This window comes from Neolamprologus multifasciatus, chromosome 7 (assembly GCF_963576455.1).
Source record: "Neolamprologus multifasciatus chromosome 7, fNeoMul1.2, whole genome shotgun sequence".
Taxonomy (NCBI): Eukaryota; Metazoa; Chordata; class Actinopteri; order Cichliformes; family Cichlidae; genus Neolamprologus; species Neolamprologus multifasciatus.
This window is the reverse complement of record NC_140445.1, coordinates 61,068,470-61,086,342: the sequence shown is the minus strand read 5'-3', so window position 1 is coordinate 61,086,342 and position 17,873 is coordinate 61,068,470. Positions and strand designations below refer to the sequence as shown.

The following is a 17,873-nucleotide window of genomic DNA, read 5'->3' as shown; positions in this document are numbered from 1 at the left end:
TGGCTTATTCGCTTTAATGCTGATTTTATCTGTTGTCACGCTCTGTTTTGTCATTTTAACTTATTTTATGTATTTTATGACTACTGTTCCTTTTATTAATTGTGTTTTTTGTAAGGTGACCTTGGGTTTCTGAAAGGCGCCCTCAAATAAAATGTATTATTATTATTATTATTAAGAAGTCACCTTTGCAGGCAGCGGCTGTTTGACACTTCTCAAAAATCTATCAGTAAAGCTGCATATCTGAGGAAGACAGGGTGATCACGGCGTAGTTGCATGGAACTGTATTGGCTTTTTAAATTAAAGTTTTATGACACAAGAGGCAATAACAGCGGCAAATCTACTCTAACTTGCTGCCGTTAAAGTCAAACCACACGATCCACATGTTCACATAAAAATATTAATAAATCATCTTCGATAGGAAGCTGTTAGCGTATGAGGCAGTTCTCGAAATTGTCTGTCAGAGCAACACGATGTTGAACAGATCTGCTTTAGTAGAGTGTGATACAGGTTGGAAAACTGAGTAGTGACAGTGAAAAAGAGGAGACAAAAAAAGTTTCGCAATTCATTGACATTGTGTTTGATTTGGAGAGAAAAAGTTAAAAGAAACCTAATTTTCTTTGGATAATTCAATATAGTGATGCCTTTAAGTGATACTGCTGTCAAGGACACAGAGAAGATAATATCTGTAAGAGACATGATTGCTTGGCTTGCGACACTGCCGAGATTTAGACCTAACCCTAAGTTTATAAACCATGAAGTATTACAACCAAGAAATCCTGTTGGTGTCATTAATCTATATGCATATAACAATATTTCAATTTTTATACTTTCTCACATTGTTTTCTATCCTATATGTAGCCCTGTGGGCTCAATTTATTTCTAATATGTATCTATGAATAGTGTTGATGAATAGTGTTATTCTTTAGCTCTCTGTATGTCCATATTAATTAAGGTAAAGTTTATTTTGTTAACATGCTTTTGTTTTGAACTGAGAAGAGCCGAGAGGATAGAGAAGGACAAAGGAGAAAGATAGGAAGGGAAGGAGAAAAGGCTAAAAGAGTTGGAGAATGGATTGGTTGGGTGTGACCAGTGTCAACTGGGACATTCATCATGGAATATGGTGGGTGATCCAGTATCCACGGCCAAAGAACTGGACTTAGATGTGGGTTAGTACAGCTCAGACTAGCCAACACACAGTGTTGGGGAGTAACGGAATACATGTACCGCCGTTACGTATTTAAAATACAAAATATGAGTAACTGTATTCCGTTACAGTTACCGTTTAAAAAGGTGGTATTTAGAATACAGTTACTTTGTTGAAATAAATGGATTACACGGCGGTACTTCCCTGTTTCATATTGTGGCGGGTCAGGACTGTTTGGGTTTTGTTTGACAGCTACGTTCTGTTGTTCCAGGCGGCAGCGTTACGGTTGCCATGGTTACAGGGTGACGCTCTCTCGCTGCGTGTTTCCTGGGTGAGAGAGGCCTTTTTGTTGTTGTTGTGCTAAGCTAATAGGCAGAATGCTACAGGTATAGCTCTAAAGAATGTAGCATCATAGGCAGTGTAGTCCGTGCTGCAGGGAGAATGGACTGCCATACCCGTTATGTGTCTGTGAGTGAGGGAGGGAGAAAAAGGAAAAGTACGAGCTGTCATCGAGCAAAAACGGGAGCTGGAAGCATGTAAATATAATAATAACCACTGCAGCCAAGAAGAGAGCCTGACGAGCCCAGTTGTAAGTAAGCTATTAAGACTCGACTGTACACCGTGTTCGTGTTTTCCTCCGAAACAATAAGTTCCGTTGGAGCAGCCTTTCAACGCCTCTCTCTGTCTCTCGCTAGTAAAGTTGACCCAGACAACAAAGTAAAGCTAGTTTTCGGCTACGAGCCCGACGTATTAGCCAGAGGTCCCTTTACTACGGTTCAGAGCCGCGCACCTTCAGTAACAGTAATAAATGACAGCAATAGTACATTCATGTAGTTGTAAACAACATGATAATATATTAAGTAATCCAAAGTATTCAGAATACGTTACTCTAATCGAGTAACGTAACGGAATACGTTACAGAATACATTTTGGGGCATGTATTTTGTAATCTGTAATGGAATACATTTTAAAAGTAACCTTCCCAACACTGCCAACACATATCTGCGACAGTCAGGGCCAAACATTACTGAGGACCTTAGCTCGACCAGGCTGAAGATGTCCCCAATTAGTTTGCATATATTAACACCATATATATTTGGTAAAGAGTGTTTGGTGGTATTAAAGAGTAAAAAATCTGAATTTATGCGAAAAACATAAAAACTTTCTGAAAGAAAATCGGCCCCAGGCAGTTATAAGAGCAAAACTAGAAGTGATAATAAGCATAGTAAACAGAATAAGAGAGTGAAATGTTCTCACAGCTGATCTGGCTGTATCAGATGGCCAGGAGCGCTACGTAAACTACAGTGTAATTTTTCTTTCACTCAGGCATGTCCAATCTTGTGCAAATGACAATGATACCGCAGAGTCAGCCATAAACCTCCCCTAATGTTTGTCTCCAGTGAGCTCTTCCCTCTTCCCCCATGTAAAGAGACACGCAAGCACCTGGATGCAACCCAAAAATGGCTGCTTGAATCTTATACCTGTCTTCAACGGCACATGGCTGAGTGCTTTCCTCTTCTTTCTATACTTGTGTTGACCTATCTACTCAGCTGATTGACTGTCATGACATTTTCTCACAGTTAGCTTTAATCATTTCATTGTAACGGTGGACCATTATGGGATGAGGCAAGCCGCTGCATAAGCGAACAGAAAAGCCCACTATGGTGGCACAAAGCCCAATTTACATAGAAATGGCCAGATTACTGAGCCCTGCACAGGCAATAAGTGCTATAATTCAAAATGACTACTGCGAGTAGCCAAGTTCAGATCTCCGACAGGGTATAGCCTCCAGCTAACACTAACATTCAGAGAGCAAGTGGTCAGCAAGCAGGAAGGAATGTGTTGTTTCAGCAGGTTGTGGGTATTTTGGCATCAAGTATCACACGTCCTCGTGCCCTTCTGCGTATCGATTCTCCCTGTGCTTCAGGCGTGGCAACTGTAAAGCACTTATGGCAAGGTCACAACACATTAAAATACTCAACTGACAAAAAGTGCACAAGTAAAAAAGAAACGGCTACTTTAGGAGTAAGTATGCGCTTTAAAGTCTGAACAATAAGATTAGAAAATTAGAAAAAGTTATCCCTCCCATTCAAAACATATGTGCAGCTTGCTAATTAGTCCGGTGCTGGGGTTGATTCATAGCCTCCCCATTTATAGCATTTGCACAGAAATATCTTAATTATGGTCAAAGCCTGAGCTAGGTGCAGGTGGCGATGAGAAATGCACATTCACTAACAAAATGATAGATTATCACCCCATGAATATTATCAGTTATTCCTTCCTAGCAAGAGATTGGGGGTGGAAAAAAGTCATTTCCATGAGCATACTAATTCACATTTACATAGAGATAGAGATGAATCCAGATGCAAATGAGAAAAGCTGCATGTTACTTAAAACTGGTCCGCTTTCTGTACTGACAAGCTTCACATTAATATCGACCTTTATCAAGGATGTTGATCAAATGCTATGCAAGAGGGGAGAAGCAAAACAGTTCAACACAACAAGGCCCTTGTGAAATGCACTACACACCGGCACACACACGCCCAGGTCTTTGTCTTCAGATGCCAAGTTTATTTATTGTTGTTTGTTATGACCGACCACAGTCTGACAGCTGTCGGTCTCAGCTGATCTCCAGCCCTCCTCCGCTCCTCTCCCGTCTCACTATAAAGGGGAAGGAAATAGGGCTGGGCGATATGACCCAAAATTCATATCTCGATATTTTTTACCTGGACGGCGATATAAGATATATATCTCGATTTTTTTTTTTTTTAAGCCATAAAGTAAGAACAAAAAGAGAGTTCTTAGTCAAAGCTGTGTCCCAGATGTCACACAGGCACTTTTATTAACATAGAGCATAGATGTACATAAAATTTACTCAAAAATAAATTATGAGCATTTATCAAATAATAATGCTCCATAAATAAAAGAAAACAATGTTGTTTTTGTGCATAACAAAAAGCTCACAATTGTGCAGTCAAAATGTAAACTAACAGACGCTGAGCATAGTAACAAAGACAGATTTCACAGCTGCTCTGTTCCCAACTTCTACTGTGTGACTGACAGCATTGAGTTTGAAATCCTCTTCGTAACCACGTCTCTTAACAGGTGCCATTTATGGTCCTTATACACAGTAGGGTAATATTACGTTGAAGCACCGTACGTATCACTCCGCGAGGCTCCTCGGTAGCCGTAATGCTCTGACAATCCATCAACCGGCGCAGCACCGTAGCTTACCAAAGTCGTACTAAAACATTTTTGACAGATTGCTGAGCGCTGTGTACCACATAAAATCGGTTCGCGGTCATCAAGCACAACCAGAATTCATACATAAGGCGCGCTGTCAACTTTTGAGAAAATGAAAGGATTTTAGGCTGTGCAGCGCCTCTGGGCTGCATGGCGTTAGCGTGGTTAGCTCGTTAGCGTGGTTAGCTATCTAACAAGTTGACGGCGTCCAGCCCCACGCACGGGGCGATGCGCAGTAACTCGTTAACTGAGATTTGCCGCGTCCATCTTGTCGCTTCCTGCAGGTGAAGCGATGGGGGAGGAGGGGGAGTTGTGTTCAGTGAAGGAGGGGCGAGGCCGAGTAACGTTGCGTAAAGACAAAAGTGGACGAAAGAGAGGCAAACTTGCGGCTCCACAAGTATAGTTATAACGTAACATAGACTATATCGATATAAAGGATATTGTCACATCTTATATCTCGTATAAAAATATATCGATATTTTTTAAAAACTCGATATATCGCCCAGCTCTAGAAGGAAACCATCATCAGTCCAAAACGCCATCAGCTGTTCTCACCTGCGTCTCCAGCACCGCCCCGTTGAGCTCAACGCACCACTCCTCCCCTGCAGCCGCGCCCGGGACCACACCTCCGCCATAAAGCATCACGGTGAAACTAGTTTAATTCCCATTTTGCACATCTGCTAAGTGAAGAAGGGACGAAACGTTTATGATAAATGTGCTGTAGATAGGGTTGCCAACTCCCTGAGAAATAAATAAGGGACACCTGGTGGCCAGGGCCGGGCGACCCAGTTGTCTTCACCCTTCCCAGTGTGGTGAATTTTTTAGCTCTTTTTTTGTGTGTGAAATTATTTTTTTAACCATTTGACTTGAATTTGATTTAAGTAGATGCATATTCTTTGTGATATCAACACATGGGAAACTAAAATCATTTAGCCATTTATTTTTTAGCTCAAAATGACAACATTAACACAATAAAACAGGTCTCTTTCTTAAACAGAAGCCTGTCATACTTAACTTTTGAGAATAAAAGTAAATCTTTCTTTAAAAGAACTCTGTCCTGCTTAACCTAAAATTATATAAATTAATAGAAAACAATAGAAAGAAAAATATTCTTGTAACAGTGCACATTTAGTGCATTTAGTGCAATTGGCTTCAGTAGAGGCATTTTTTCAGCTTTTGCTCCCGTTTGTAAACCCACTTGTTCCCATGATTACGCATCATAACTCATCATCATTATTCATCTATGTATGAATAATGATCTATTATTACTTTTATACTTTTATTACTTCTAACCCTAACCCTAACCCCTAACCCTAACCCCTAACCCTAACCCTAATCATTGTTGGATAGATGATTACAACAAATAGATTACATCTATTTGTTGTAATCATCTATCCTTGCAGTTGTTTATTACACAAAATAAATTATATTATCACACTTCTGGCCACATAGCGCTGATATTCACTGCACATGCCCATTTTAACCTTAACCAGAGGGTTTAAAAACAAACAAACCAGTGTTTACATACCATATCTGCTTCTGCCGTGGCCTGATGGACAAAAATTGGTTAAGGGTTCCCCGAGCTTTCACGCCCCTCATGTTCTTCATGTGCCCACCATTAGAAGCATGCCTATGGAAAAAGTGCGCCGGCACACAGTGCAGTGCGCTTTATTGGTGTTATCTTGCACTTTTCCAGCCAGGTGTTTTCCTTTTCCCATTCTTTCCTGTACTTTTGTAGCCTTTTTTTCTTTCTCTGAGAGGAACAAACATTGCTGGTCTAATGCTGGGCTTACACTGTGCGATTTGTGGCCCATTTTGAGCCGATTTTTGAGTCGTGCGACCAATTTGGTGATCGGCCCGATTTTGGCCTTCATCGTGCATCGTGTAGTATACGTGGGGTAACGAGAAGCGATTAACACCTCACGACCAGCTCCCGATCATCAATAGCTCGTGAGGGTGTCACCGCAGCCGCTCACACTGCTCACACGCAAACACGTAAACGTCGGTGAAAAAGACGGAGCAGCACGGCTGTGCGGCGTGTGATCTGGACACAAGCGATGGAGGCACAACTTGTAGAACTTTGGAAAGCTCATCCGAGCCTTTTCGAAGTGGCATCACCAAATTATCACGACCACAACAACCGTGAAAATAGTCGGATTTACATTGCTGCTCAATCACAGCTGCCTGATCAGTGTTTTTCATTAGCAATTTAGCAAAGTTGATGGTGGTGTGTGTCTGTGTGACAGATTTTCTGTTATAACCTTCATTTTATGGAGGCACAGTGTGAGCACTCAGGTCGCATCAGAGCATCGGGCGGTATAGTGTGAGACCCTGCATCGTGACCTACGAACTTATAACCCATGCGAGCCAATCGTGCAGTTTGAAAATCGCACAGTGTTTGCCCAGCTTCAGGTGTACTGTCGTCTGAGACCGCAGTGTCGGCGTTTGTTTCCCCGTTGGCCATGCTTTTTGTTGTGGTCATCTGTTGTCTTCCGGTATTTTCTCTGCAAGCGACCTTTCCTCAACCAATGAGATGAGCGGTAATCTGAATTGTCATACTCGAATTGTCATAAGTGTGCTGTCAGCTCATTGGTCACAAAGCAGGAGCGGGGCTGGGAATTATGTTTTCAAACAAAGTGTTAATTACATTAAAACTTATAGACTACTTTTGATTCTCACTGTATTACGGGACAAAGTGCGTCCCTTTTCAGCTCAATACGGGACGTGTACTTTTGTTTCTAAATACGGGACGATTCCGTTTTTTAAGGGACGGTTGGCAACCCTAGCTGTAGATATGTTGGACAGTAGACTTTCCTGCCTGTTCTCATATCTGTAGACATAGTGTTTATGATATCAAATATAAATGTTGAACATGAAATCAACTCAAGCTTATGACTGTCTGCAGGCTACGGTGTGACATTCTGGAGACAGAGCTTGATGAGCGCAGCATGACAAACAGGATGGATTTAAGTGCTGAAATTAATCAGGATTTATTTTTATGTATCCTATGACTAGCGTGAAGCAAATCGCATTAAGGGAAAATAGAGGGAAATCAAATTGAGGCTAAACAGTTCTTGTTTCTAAAACTGTTAACGGATTATTTGCAGATCTGCATCTCTGTTCTGTAGGCTACAACATTGCTCCAAGCCTTATACTATCATTATATATAGATAGTGACTTGTCTATATTTCTGTCTACGTAAACTATTGAGATCAAAGATTTGACTTAGGGTTTGTCATCACAGATTGAGGGGGGAAAAAAGATGCTTGCAATAGTGGTAACACACTTCTGTGATTGAAAAAAGACAAGTTCGCTGTAATCTCTTCGACAATCTGCAAGGGTGGCAGCTGCGGGAGAGTACAGAGATGACTGGAAAGGGACAAAGAATCCTTGTCTTTCAGCACCTGGGAGCCTAAAGCTCAATAGCGGTCAATGGCAGTGGTAATGTATTTTAAAAGTGTGGAAAAACAACGAGAAGGATCAGCAAACTTTAGTAAGTAGTAGAGGTGGGAATCACCATACATCCCACGATACGATATTATCACAATACTTAACGCACGATACGATATTATTGCAATTTTTTAAAATATTTTGCGATATTCAGATTCTGTACATAAAGGTAAACTTTATCAATATTCATTTTATCTAATATCAAAGTCTCACACTCAGTCTTTCTCTCATTTCAGTTTTATTGTTGACAAACTGAACGGTTTGTATTACAGTCTAGTCCAACTTAACTGAATGCAACCATCTGGTACAATTATAGCTATTCTGAACTATGCAGTTTATGAAAACTATGCAGCCCCTTCAGCAACTGAAGAATTTTAAATTAAACAAAACAAAATATAATTTTACATTAAATAAAAAAGTTTTAAACTTAATTAAACTAAAACATGTCTTAAATTAAAATAAGTAAACTGTCATGTTTATTGCTGCCAAAAAAAAGTTAAACACATTTGGACAGTGAAGGAATGTCAGGATTCTTGGTCAGAAAAAGGAGCTGATCAACATGCTCTGAAGTCAGAGTCCACAAAAACTTTTTTTGTAACAAAATATCGATTTCTGCTGTCCCTGTATCGATACATTATTAGCAAACAAAATATCACAATACTACACAGTATCGATTTTTTCCCCCACCTCTAGTAAGTAGTAGTAGCAGTGTGCAGCCACCATGGAGACACCAGGGATCACTTCAAATTGTAAGTCAGTGCCTTGGTCAAGGGCACAGTGGCAGAAGAAATTAACCTAGCATGGTTTTAATGGTGGGAAAACCTGGACAGAGGGGTTATAGCTTGGATCTGAGGTCTCATGAATTGTTACCCAAAGAACTTCTAAATCATAGAGCAAATTAAGACATTTTTAACTAGTGATAAAACTAGCAAATGTTCAACATAACATAAAATAATATTTAACTTTTACTTCAGGTAATTTGCACATTCTCAGATATTTGACATATTTTTTCTCCATTTATCACATGATGCATGTGCATTCCCCTTCTGGCCTTAGTTTGTTGCTCATTACTTTCTGCTGTACAAGAATGCACAAAGCTTTTGGCCTCGCACTTCCAGCCCTGGATTGGACAAATTCAGTCTTTGTGCCAGCTCTTCAGGCACACCACAGCCTGCGTGTCCAGTGCTTGCATTGTCAAAGGCCCTCGAGTCGTTGCCCCAACCCCCCCCCAGTTTAACCATCATGGCCCGAATCCACTCAGCTGTGACTAAGTGACTCTTCCTGAGTTTCATAATGAAATCATTCAGTCATGCGCAGGAAGTTCCTTGTACTGTGTAGCTGTGAAACAATGCAAGTTGTGTTCTTCCACTAACGGGCCACCAGTCAGTTTGTCACCTAGTGTCTGGGAAAATGCTCTTTTTTTTGGCACGGTCTGACAAAAGCAGTCCTGTTTTCTTGAAATAAATAAAATAGAAAAAAAACACCTAAAGTCTATTAAATAACTCCAGAACTCAGTAACTGATATGTTACACCTTGTTTTTACTCTTAAATGCACAGACCAACAAGTGTAGAAACAAAACAAAAGCAAATTTACAGGGTAGTGTGTGCCAGAATATTTCTTGGCAGGTGTTGTCATAGTCTTGTTGTCACCATAGGTTTGCCAGGCAGTTGGCTGAGAATTTGGAGGAGTCACTCCTCTTGGCCAAAAGAAAAATTTAACCTTAAATCTTATTAAACCAGCACAGTCACATCATTTTACTCTTTCTTTAATGTATATGGACTCAGCAGACAAGATACCTTAAAAGGTTTATTTGTGAGATTTAGAAGAGCTGATAAGTAGATTTTCCTTTTAGTTAATAAGATTGTGGCTGTATAGCCTCCTGACGCCAAACTGACTAGACTGGTACTCTCACTTACCTTACAGCAAGAAAGCAACAATAACTAGCATCTACTGAAATGTCTTTCTGTTCCTAATAAAATGTAGCATGCTGTAATTTATTTATTTTTTTAAAAAAAGATGAAAAAGGATCCGAGTCAACGTTGACAGCGGTTTGTGTACACAGCTGGGACGCTTCAGTGCCTGAGAAGTGTCTGTGTGTGCTGGTGTGTCCGTGGAGATGATCCTCCCTCGGCTCCTCAGGAATGTTTGAAATTTGCACAAAGAAGAACAAGATTGGCTCGAGTACCTGGGGTCGGTGCTCGGGCCTGCTGTTAGCCCCCGGCTGTCTGTACTTACACAGGAAAAAAAACGAACACATCTGCAGGAAACTGAAGAAAACTGACGCGTATTAACTTGTAAGTAAAATAATCTGCTGCACTGATGCCACAAGCTAGGACGGGTTGCATTCATTACACAACTACACAAACTTATCTGTATGAAGATTTTGTTGGTGTTGGGTGGGGGAAAAAAAGACCTCATGAAGTCTGTGTGGTTATCTGAAATAAGCAAGGCAGTAAGAGTGAAGGAAGAACATATGTGAACAGTTAAGGGTGTTTCAACGACCTCTTTGAAATACCCCATTAGTGTGATTACAGCTGGCAGGAAACCCGGGTTAAAAAATGACTTTCTTGTGCAAAGGAATCCACAAAAAAAACTAATTAGGAAAATGAAACTTTCATTTTCAATTTAGGTCATAAATGAAGCTGACAGCGATGTTAAGAGCAAAGACAGATGCACAAAAAGATGGGTATGGTGTGGATGGAATACGGAAGGGGAAATCAAGCGAGGCAAGAAAGGAGGAAAGGTCACAAGTCTGTCTTCGACATGCAGACCTTAGCTTTGCATTGTTTTTAATCCCCGGAGCCTGCAGCTGGTTGTAAATCTCTTTGCAGAGTTTGGTATTAACAGACATGCCTGGAGCACCATACCCAGCTGCAAGTGTAGATTTTGCAAGGGCCTTGAAACACATGTTCCTATTTTAACTGAAAAGGCAGCACATTAACATGACCTTCTTTCGCCTACACACCAGTCAGTGCACATATTGATCCCCGAGTCCCTATTACAGCTGAAGCACAGCAGAATGCCTCTAGTTACACCTATTTACACCTTTGCTGCCTGTCTCCCTTTACGCAGTGACCTAGCAGGCAGAAGAACAATTCACTGAAACATGCCGTAAACCATGAAATAAAGTATAAGCACAAAAATCGAGCCACTATTTTTACAAGGTGCATTCATCTCTCTTCGTGGAGTCGCGCAAACAGTTTGTGGCGTGTCCTGGACTTGAACATATATGAAGAAATTTTAAAAGAAACCAGATGGGCTGTAGGATAGCAAAAGGCTGGAAAGAATTAGTCTGTCAAAAGTTTGATCACTGTCTTTCCCTTAGATGTGCTCATAAGTCTGGAACCAGAGATCAGACACAGAAGTAGGCCTGTAGTGGAACGAATAAGAAAAGTATGGCTCTATAAGGTTCGAATTAAAAAAATTATGCGCTGATGTAAAGTGACAGCACAGACTATACAGCGAATTAACGCAGCTGGCCTTGATGTTTTTCTCTTCGAAACCTTTCACGGTTACATTTCCAACCCATAAAAAGCCGTAAACAAGTCTCTCCACTGAGGGCAAAACACTCATTAACAGCACATGCAGCACATGCAACCAGTAAGGCAGACTGCTTATAGGTTGACCAATTTATATTGTGCGACAAATATTCTGCAATATACGGTATAGCTAGGAAATGTCATAATATAGTTAGGGAACAGCAAATTCCTTTTCAAATGATGTCAAATAATGTCAGTCGTCTCCTTCAGTTCATCATTCTGGGTGAGATTATAAAGGGGATTAGAGACGCCTGTTGTAGCGTGCCTGTGGCTGACAGAATGGCTCCTGGGGAAGTGTGCCAGTGCAAGATATTTCTACAGTACAATGAGAGCACTGTATGGGAAAGTACGGAGGCAACAGAGGCTTCAAAAACAAGGAAAAAAGAAAAAAAAAAACAGCACTCCACACAAAATAGGTAAATATTTGATGCGTTCTAATAAGGCAGTTAAGAACAAACTGCATACAAAATACGCATTAACAGAGAAGTTAAATTACAGCATATTTATAAAAAAAAACAAAAACAAGAGTTTTTTTGGAATGTTAAAAAGCACATTAAATTAGTTTAGCATCAAATTTCCAAAACAGGTTGGCAGACCGTATTTACATCAGACAAATGCACAAATGAATATGCTCCACCTGTGAAATTAAGGCTAAGTACGCTATCCAAACACAATTACAAGAGTGCAGGTGCTGGGCAATGTGTGTGCAAAAGATCTTCTCTAAAAAAGCGAGCTGAACGTCAACAGAAATACAATATTCAAGAGTCAACTTACATTAAGGCTTAGGAGTTTATCATTGGGATTATTGAACACAAATCAACAATCCAAACCGCAGCATGAAGGGGTAGTTTATGATACCCAACGCGCATAGTCTACTCTTTACATTTAGTCATATTCAGGTGAACATCAGAGGGGTGAAGTAAAGACAGGGTCATTCTTCACAGTGAGGCGAACAGTGAACATCTCAGCTTATAAACGTGTCAAACTGATTCATTGATAAACTAGGAAACACATTCTATTCACAGGAGGTAGTTCAGCTGGATATTCAAGACATTTTTTTTCTGTGTAATGCGCATCAGCTTAGCACAGGTGTGCCAGCTGCGTTTGCAAAGCTCATTACTGTGCAGGCAGACAACAAATCCATCACCTGTGCATGCTGAATGTTCACAGCTGGCCGTACTTTCCTTTGCAATGCACAATGTGTGTATATAATCTGTCTATCCTGTCCTGGAGAACACCGGCGTGCTCATCTGAGAGAAATCCTAATTCCTGAGACAAAGGCTCGCTGTCTCTGTAGAGCTCCAGCAGCCTTTGCCTGGAGTCTCTGCGCGTGTGCAGCTCTGCCACGCGCTGCGTGGTCCTTTTTCTAAACACGCACACAGAGCTCAGGACTGTATTGTGATATTTCTCCCACATGTTTAACACTCGAAACCCGTGCACTAATCCGGCCTCGTTGTCTATGAATACGAGGTCACCGCGAGGGGTTTTCAGGAGATTGTTCGTGTCTCTCTCCATTACACGGGAGTCCCACTGCAGACTAAACAAATTGCTGACGAGCCTGTCGAAGTTTGCCGTCAGGTAGTCTAATACGATCAGGTCTGTCCACTGCATCAGCTCCAGCAGCTCCGCCGCTGTCTTGTTCCAGAGCCCCTTGAGCGCAGGATGCAGCCCGCTGCTCTCCTGTCTCAGCGGCGCAGGTGTGATGACCCCTGTCAGGTTGGAGATCCACTGAGTTAGAGAAACCACGGCTCGGTCATTCCACTGTAAACCATCTATCCGCGTCCTCACACTTTCCCATTGCTCACTGTCACTGTCCAGCTGGGACAGTACGAGAGGGGGCAGGTTTGTGATGCCAAGCAAACGTGCAAGGTAGTAAGTCAAAGTTTCACCCTGCACCTGGTCAGCGTTTATCCCGTAACGCACACAAGCTTTGGTCCCGTCTGCAAACGTGGCAAGCTGATTGGATATCCTGCCGCATCCCGGCTCCAGCTTCACCACCCGGTACGTCCTCGCTTTCTTTTGCCAAGCCACAGCATATTCCTCCGTGAATCCCGCAGGAAGGGTATCTTCCATCCATTCGTTCCAAAATATTCCGTCTTCCAATGGGGACAACTTGACCGGGCCCTCCCGCGGGGCTGACCTCTTGTTATCCCCATTCATATTGTAATCTCGATTTCCTGCAGAGACAGGTTGATTGGTGAGGTTGAGGCGAGTCTTCAGTCTGTCTCCAAAGTGCAGTCTCTGTGCCGCTGGGACAGCAAGCAATGCACGGAAAGTTTTGGCTGAAAGATCCACTGGGAGAGCTTGGTGAAAGGACACTGCACCTGGTACTGAGAACCTCCGTTTGTGTCGCTCCAAACGGTCCTCCAGTGCGCTCCAGACGTAGAAAACACTTGCGAGGGCGCACAGGAGGAGCAGAGAAAACAAGTTCGCTGAAAGAACCCTCATGGTGACGGCCACCATTCCTCTTGGCACACAGTACTCCAGCAGGTTTTAATAAGATACAGGCAGAAAAAAAATTCTCCGATCCGCAGTTGAGCCGGAGCGGCTTTGAGCGGTGCGCTTTCTGTCCTCTACACGCCCGAAGCCCTGCGGCTCAAAGGCGTACTGGGTAAGATCACAAGGAGAAGAGGGTCTCCGAAACTGTGTGAAGCTCATCTCCCGTCCTGTTCACACGCCTTGTCATATTCCTACTCTCTGGGAAAAAAAGAGCGCATTTCGCTTCACCCCGATAGCCGCTATTGGACGTTCTCCGTTACAGCCCACTGGCGTCGTAAGGGCTTTCTGTGCGTGCACGCCACACTCTTTCCCATCTGCCTTTATCTCTCCACCGGGCGCTGGGTGAGTTTGATTTGTGGTGGAGTCGGTTAGCAGAGACACACTAGGCGGTGAGACACGTGACTTTAGTCCCGAGATGGTGGGCGGATCGTGGGAAGGAGGGTTCCAAGAGGAGCGGAGCAAGTGCACCGCTGTGCGTTTTATGTGTTTGTGTGATGTCAGACGATTGTGTGTTATTACAAAAAAGGTAGCCATTATGATAATTGATATCCAGAGTATAAATACTCCGCATTTTAATACATTCGTATTCCGTACCTGCGTGGAAAGCTGTGCTTGCATCAGCGAGGCAGACAAGAATGGAGTCCAGGCGAGAGAGTTTGCAGACCTCACTCTTTTTGCATAGCATTTTTCACTGTTTTCGAATTCATCTTTTAATTTATGTCCGTTAAGGAGTCATTATGAATAAGAGAAACCACTAAGTATTTTACTTTGTTGTTTTACTTTGTATTTTTCAGCAGATTTCAGATTAAAGTCAAGGCATACTGAATTTCAGCTTTAACGCTTCTTTTTTTTTTTGGAGTATCTATATCTACATTGGCCACAAGACTCTTTGTTCCAGAGCATATAAACTAAGCAACAATATATGAACAAATAAACCAAATCTGATCACGATGATTTGATTGCCTCTCTGCCAAGAGCCAAAGTAACACAAAAAGCAGATACTTAAACGAAAAGCCTGGCAAAGGACTCAGTATATTCCAATTTATTGACTCAAGCAGTTTGTTGGGAGCCAAATGCAGTCTCCTTCTTTAAGAACAATGCAATCACAAGTAATAAACAATTTGAGCCCATTTTTTACATTCTGTTTTAATTCAATTGCGCTACAGTTCCCCCAGTTTCTATAAAATACAGTTTAAACATTATTCCCTTAAGAGGCCAAGTCCTTATTAGCAGATAAGACTTGCTCAGTTATGCATAGCGGATACAAATACACTATTCCAATATTTTTAGTAGTTTGCACTCTTGATTAATATTTAAAAAGAGCACAGTTATTTCCATTTTTTGCTGCTAAGCATTTGACCATTCTCCTATGAACACTAAAGTGAACCCCTGCTTGTTTGCTCTTTGTTCACGGTTTTTGTTAAACCAGATGTAACATGCATGCACATAAACTCCTTTTTACACTTCTCCCTCACTAATATTCTCTCACATTAACATCCCACTGCAACCTATACCATTCCACTCGTGTTTTCCCTCTCTGTATCTTGAACCTTGGTTTCCTAATCAAATTAATTGGGTCATTTTTATAGCAACATGCTGGCATGCTAAATTGCCTGAGTCGAAAAGACAGCCACGGACAAGAATACTCAATTACAGCCAGTAAACTAGATGTCCACTAATGTATGCTCGATATGCCCAGAGCGCTTAAACTCTTATCTCCACTGATATTCGTATTATATCATAGCTTGAACAGAGACATAGTGAATTACAAAATAATAAAATAAATAAATCGAATTTATCTTTTATAATCCCATATAGAAGAAAAACTCCTACAGACAGGCAGGCGAAATGATTCGGATTGGGACATGCTTCTTGTGTGCTTTCATTAACATCAGCGGGATAATTTCCTTTCTGAGAGCATGTTTGATTCTGCATTGCAGCTTGACGGAGCAGTGTGGAGAGAGACGGAAAAACCTCTCGATTCTGTGCAAGCAAAGAGGAATTAATGAATGCAACAGTCTCAATAAATGGTTTGTGTAGCGGTGAGTGGTACAAGGCTGTTTTTTCAGACATGTTGACAAAAGAGTCACTCCTGGTAAAAGTGAGGCTTTTCCACCTGCTGTGTAGAACAAATTAGCCTTTCTTAATTGCATGCCGCCAATTGCTCAAGATTGCAGATAGTTAGGGCACTCAGCAGGCTCGCTAAATATATACAACTTTATAATTACGTTGAAAGGGTACCTTGAAGTAGTTTGAAATATCTCTCTCTTTGATCTCCAGTCATAACAATCCTTCACCACCTTGCCACTTCCTTTCAGTTCCACATGAAAAGTGAGTAACAGCGAGATTTAAGACTTTCAGTGTCTAGACATAGAAAATGAAGAAGGCTTAAGTGCATTGCTGGAATTCTGTCTGATGGCTGTTACTTAAAAGGAGTGTGGACTAACAGTAATGGCTGGCTCTTGGTGTCGCTTTTCCCGAGCACAAGTGTGGGCATGTTCACATATCAAACCTATCTGTTTTCTTGCTATGTGTTATCTGCAGGTCATCTAACCCCTATGTCTCTCTCCTCATTACACCCCCATCCCCCACCCTCTTCCACACACACAGACATCCCACTGCTGTCATGCCCCCTGCTGCTGCATTCCTCCCACAGCAGTCCCGGGGGGGCTGTAACTTATGGAAACCTTTTCTCCCCTTGGTCATGGCTGTCCATAGTCAAGTGCCGCAGTGACACGGGAGAGCTCAGACCGTCTGTCATTCTGTCCGCGGCAACACAGCACACCCATCACTAGTCGCCTGACAACGCCACAGCTGTGATACAATCTCGTGGAGTCTGTGTGGTGCCTGTCTGCCAGCGCAGATGGATGCAGGGAGGGAAAGGAGATATTAAGGGACGGAGACAGTGGAAGAGAGAGTGCAGGGAGCTTCTATCACTTCCCCCGTAGTCTTAGGTTGTTCATGCTGAGTAATAACTCATGGGTCCCTTGACACTTTGTGGCACTCTGTTTCCTGGACTGAATAATGAATGTGCAGGACTTCCATTAGTGTTGAAAGCTACGATTATTTCACTAGGACTTACAATTACTCATGCTCTGGGGTTTGGGGACAGGGCGGAGGAGATCCATGGGGATGAATTTGTGTCTCCTGGTTTATGTATGTGCAGAGATGTCTGCATGTGGATGTATGCTTACAAGTGTTTATTCTAAAGAAGAGAGTGGAGCAGATGATACCAAGGGGATTAGAAGTTGACGGGATTATGTAATGTATATGTATATGTGAGGTGTCAATACTAGCTTTGAATCCAGGAGGAGGCACATTTCTATCTGTTCAAGAAACCCAACATGCTCTTCTCTTTCTCTCCCATCACATTAATATAGAATAGCTTTAGCAGAGTATTGCAATGAATACTTCAGAGAGACATAACACATTTATTTTATGTACTGGAGACACAGATACAATCTTCTCAGTACTTGGTTCAAGTAATGCTTTGGAATACTGCATACATAGCCCAAAATTGATTTTATCGTCAGCAGATTATCCTGACTTCAATTAGCCGGCAGATGTTGCTGGTCTTAAATGTGAGAGGTAATTCAGTTTAATTCTCGGCTAGAGTCTTCCCAGAATGATGCCATTTTTAAAAGCAGTTTCACTCGTGGTTTCATTGAGACAGAAGTACGGGAGCAGAAACAAGTAGCCTGTGCAGAATCAAACTGAAGCTGTTGCTACAACAAGCGATCCACTGCATTGCTGAACATGGCACACAGCCACCAAACGGCTGCCTTTTTTTTCCACTATTCACTGCGGTTTCGCTAGGCTGCCTTTGCCAATTTCCTGATACGCAGGCCCAAGGTTTTTAAAAGAGTGGTTGGTTGCCATTTGCTAATAATGAATGGGTTATTGTTAATAAATGCTGAATTTATCCAGCAGTCACAGAAGAAAAGATGGTTGGGTTATTCATGTACTGCACCCTCGTCTCCGCCCGGCTTCCATGCAG

General features: G+C 42.0%; 1 protein-coding gene across 1 annotated transcript; it reads right to left on the bottom strand.

Moving 5' to 3' along the window:
- Window positions 1–7,178: 7,178 nt before the first annotated feature.
- On the bottom strand, window positions 7,179–14,340 carry fjx1 (four-jointed box kinase 1). Its single transcript, XM_085167476.1, has one exon. It carries the CDS (start codon window positions 13,838–13,840, stop codon window positions 12,542–12,544), a length of 1,299 nt encoding a protein of 432 aa, XP_085023602.1. The 5' UTR covers window positions 13,841–14,340; the 3' UTR covers window positions 7,179–12,541.
- Between the last annotated feature and the right edge of the window lie 3,533 nt (window positions 14,341–17,873).

Bases quoted from the DNA above. Each gene is read 5' to 3' on its own strand.
- fjx1 (XM_085167476.1), bottom strand. From the start codon at position 13,840: ATGGTGGCCGTCACCATGAGGGTTCTTTCAGCGAACTTGTTTTCTCTG.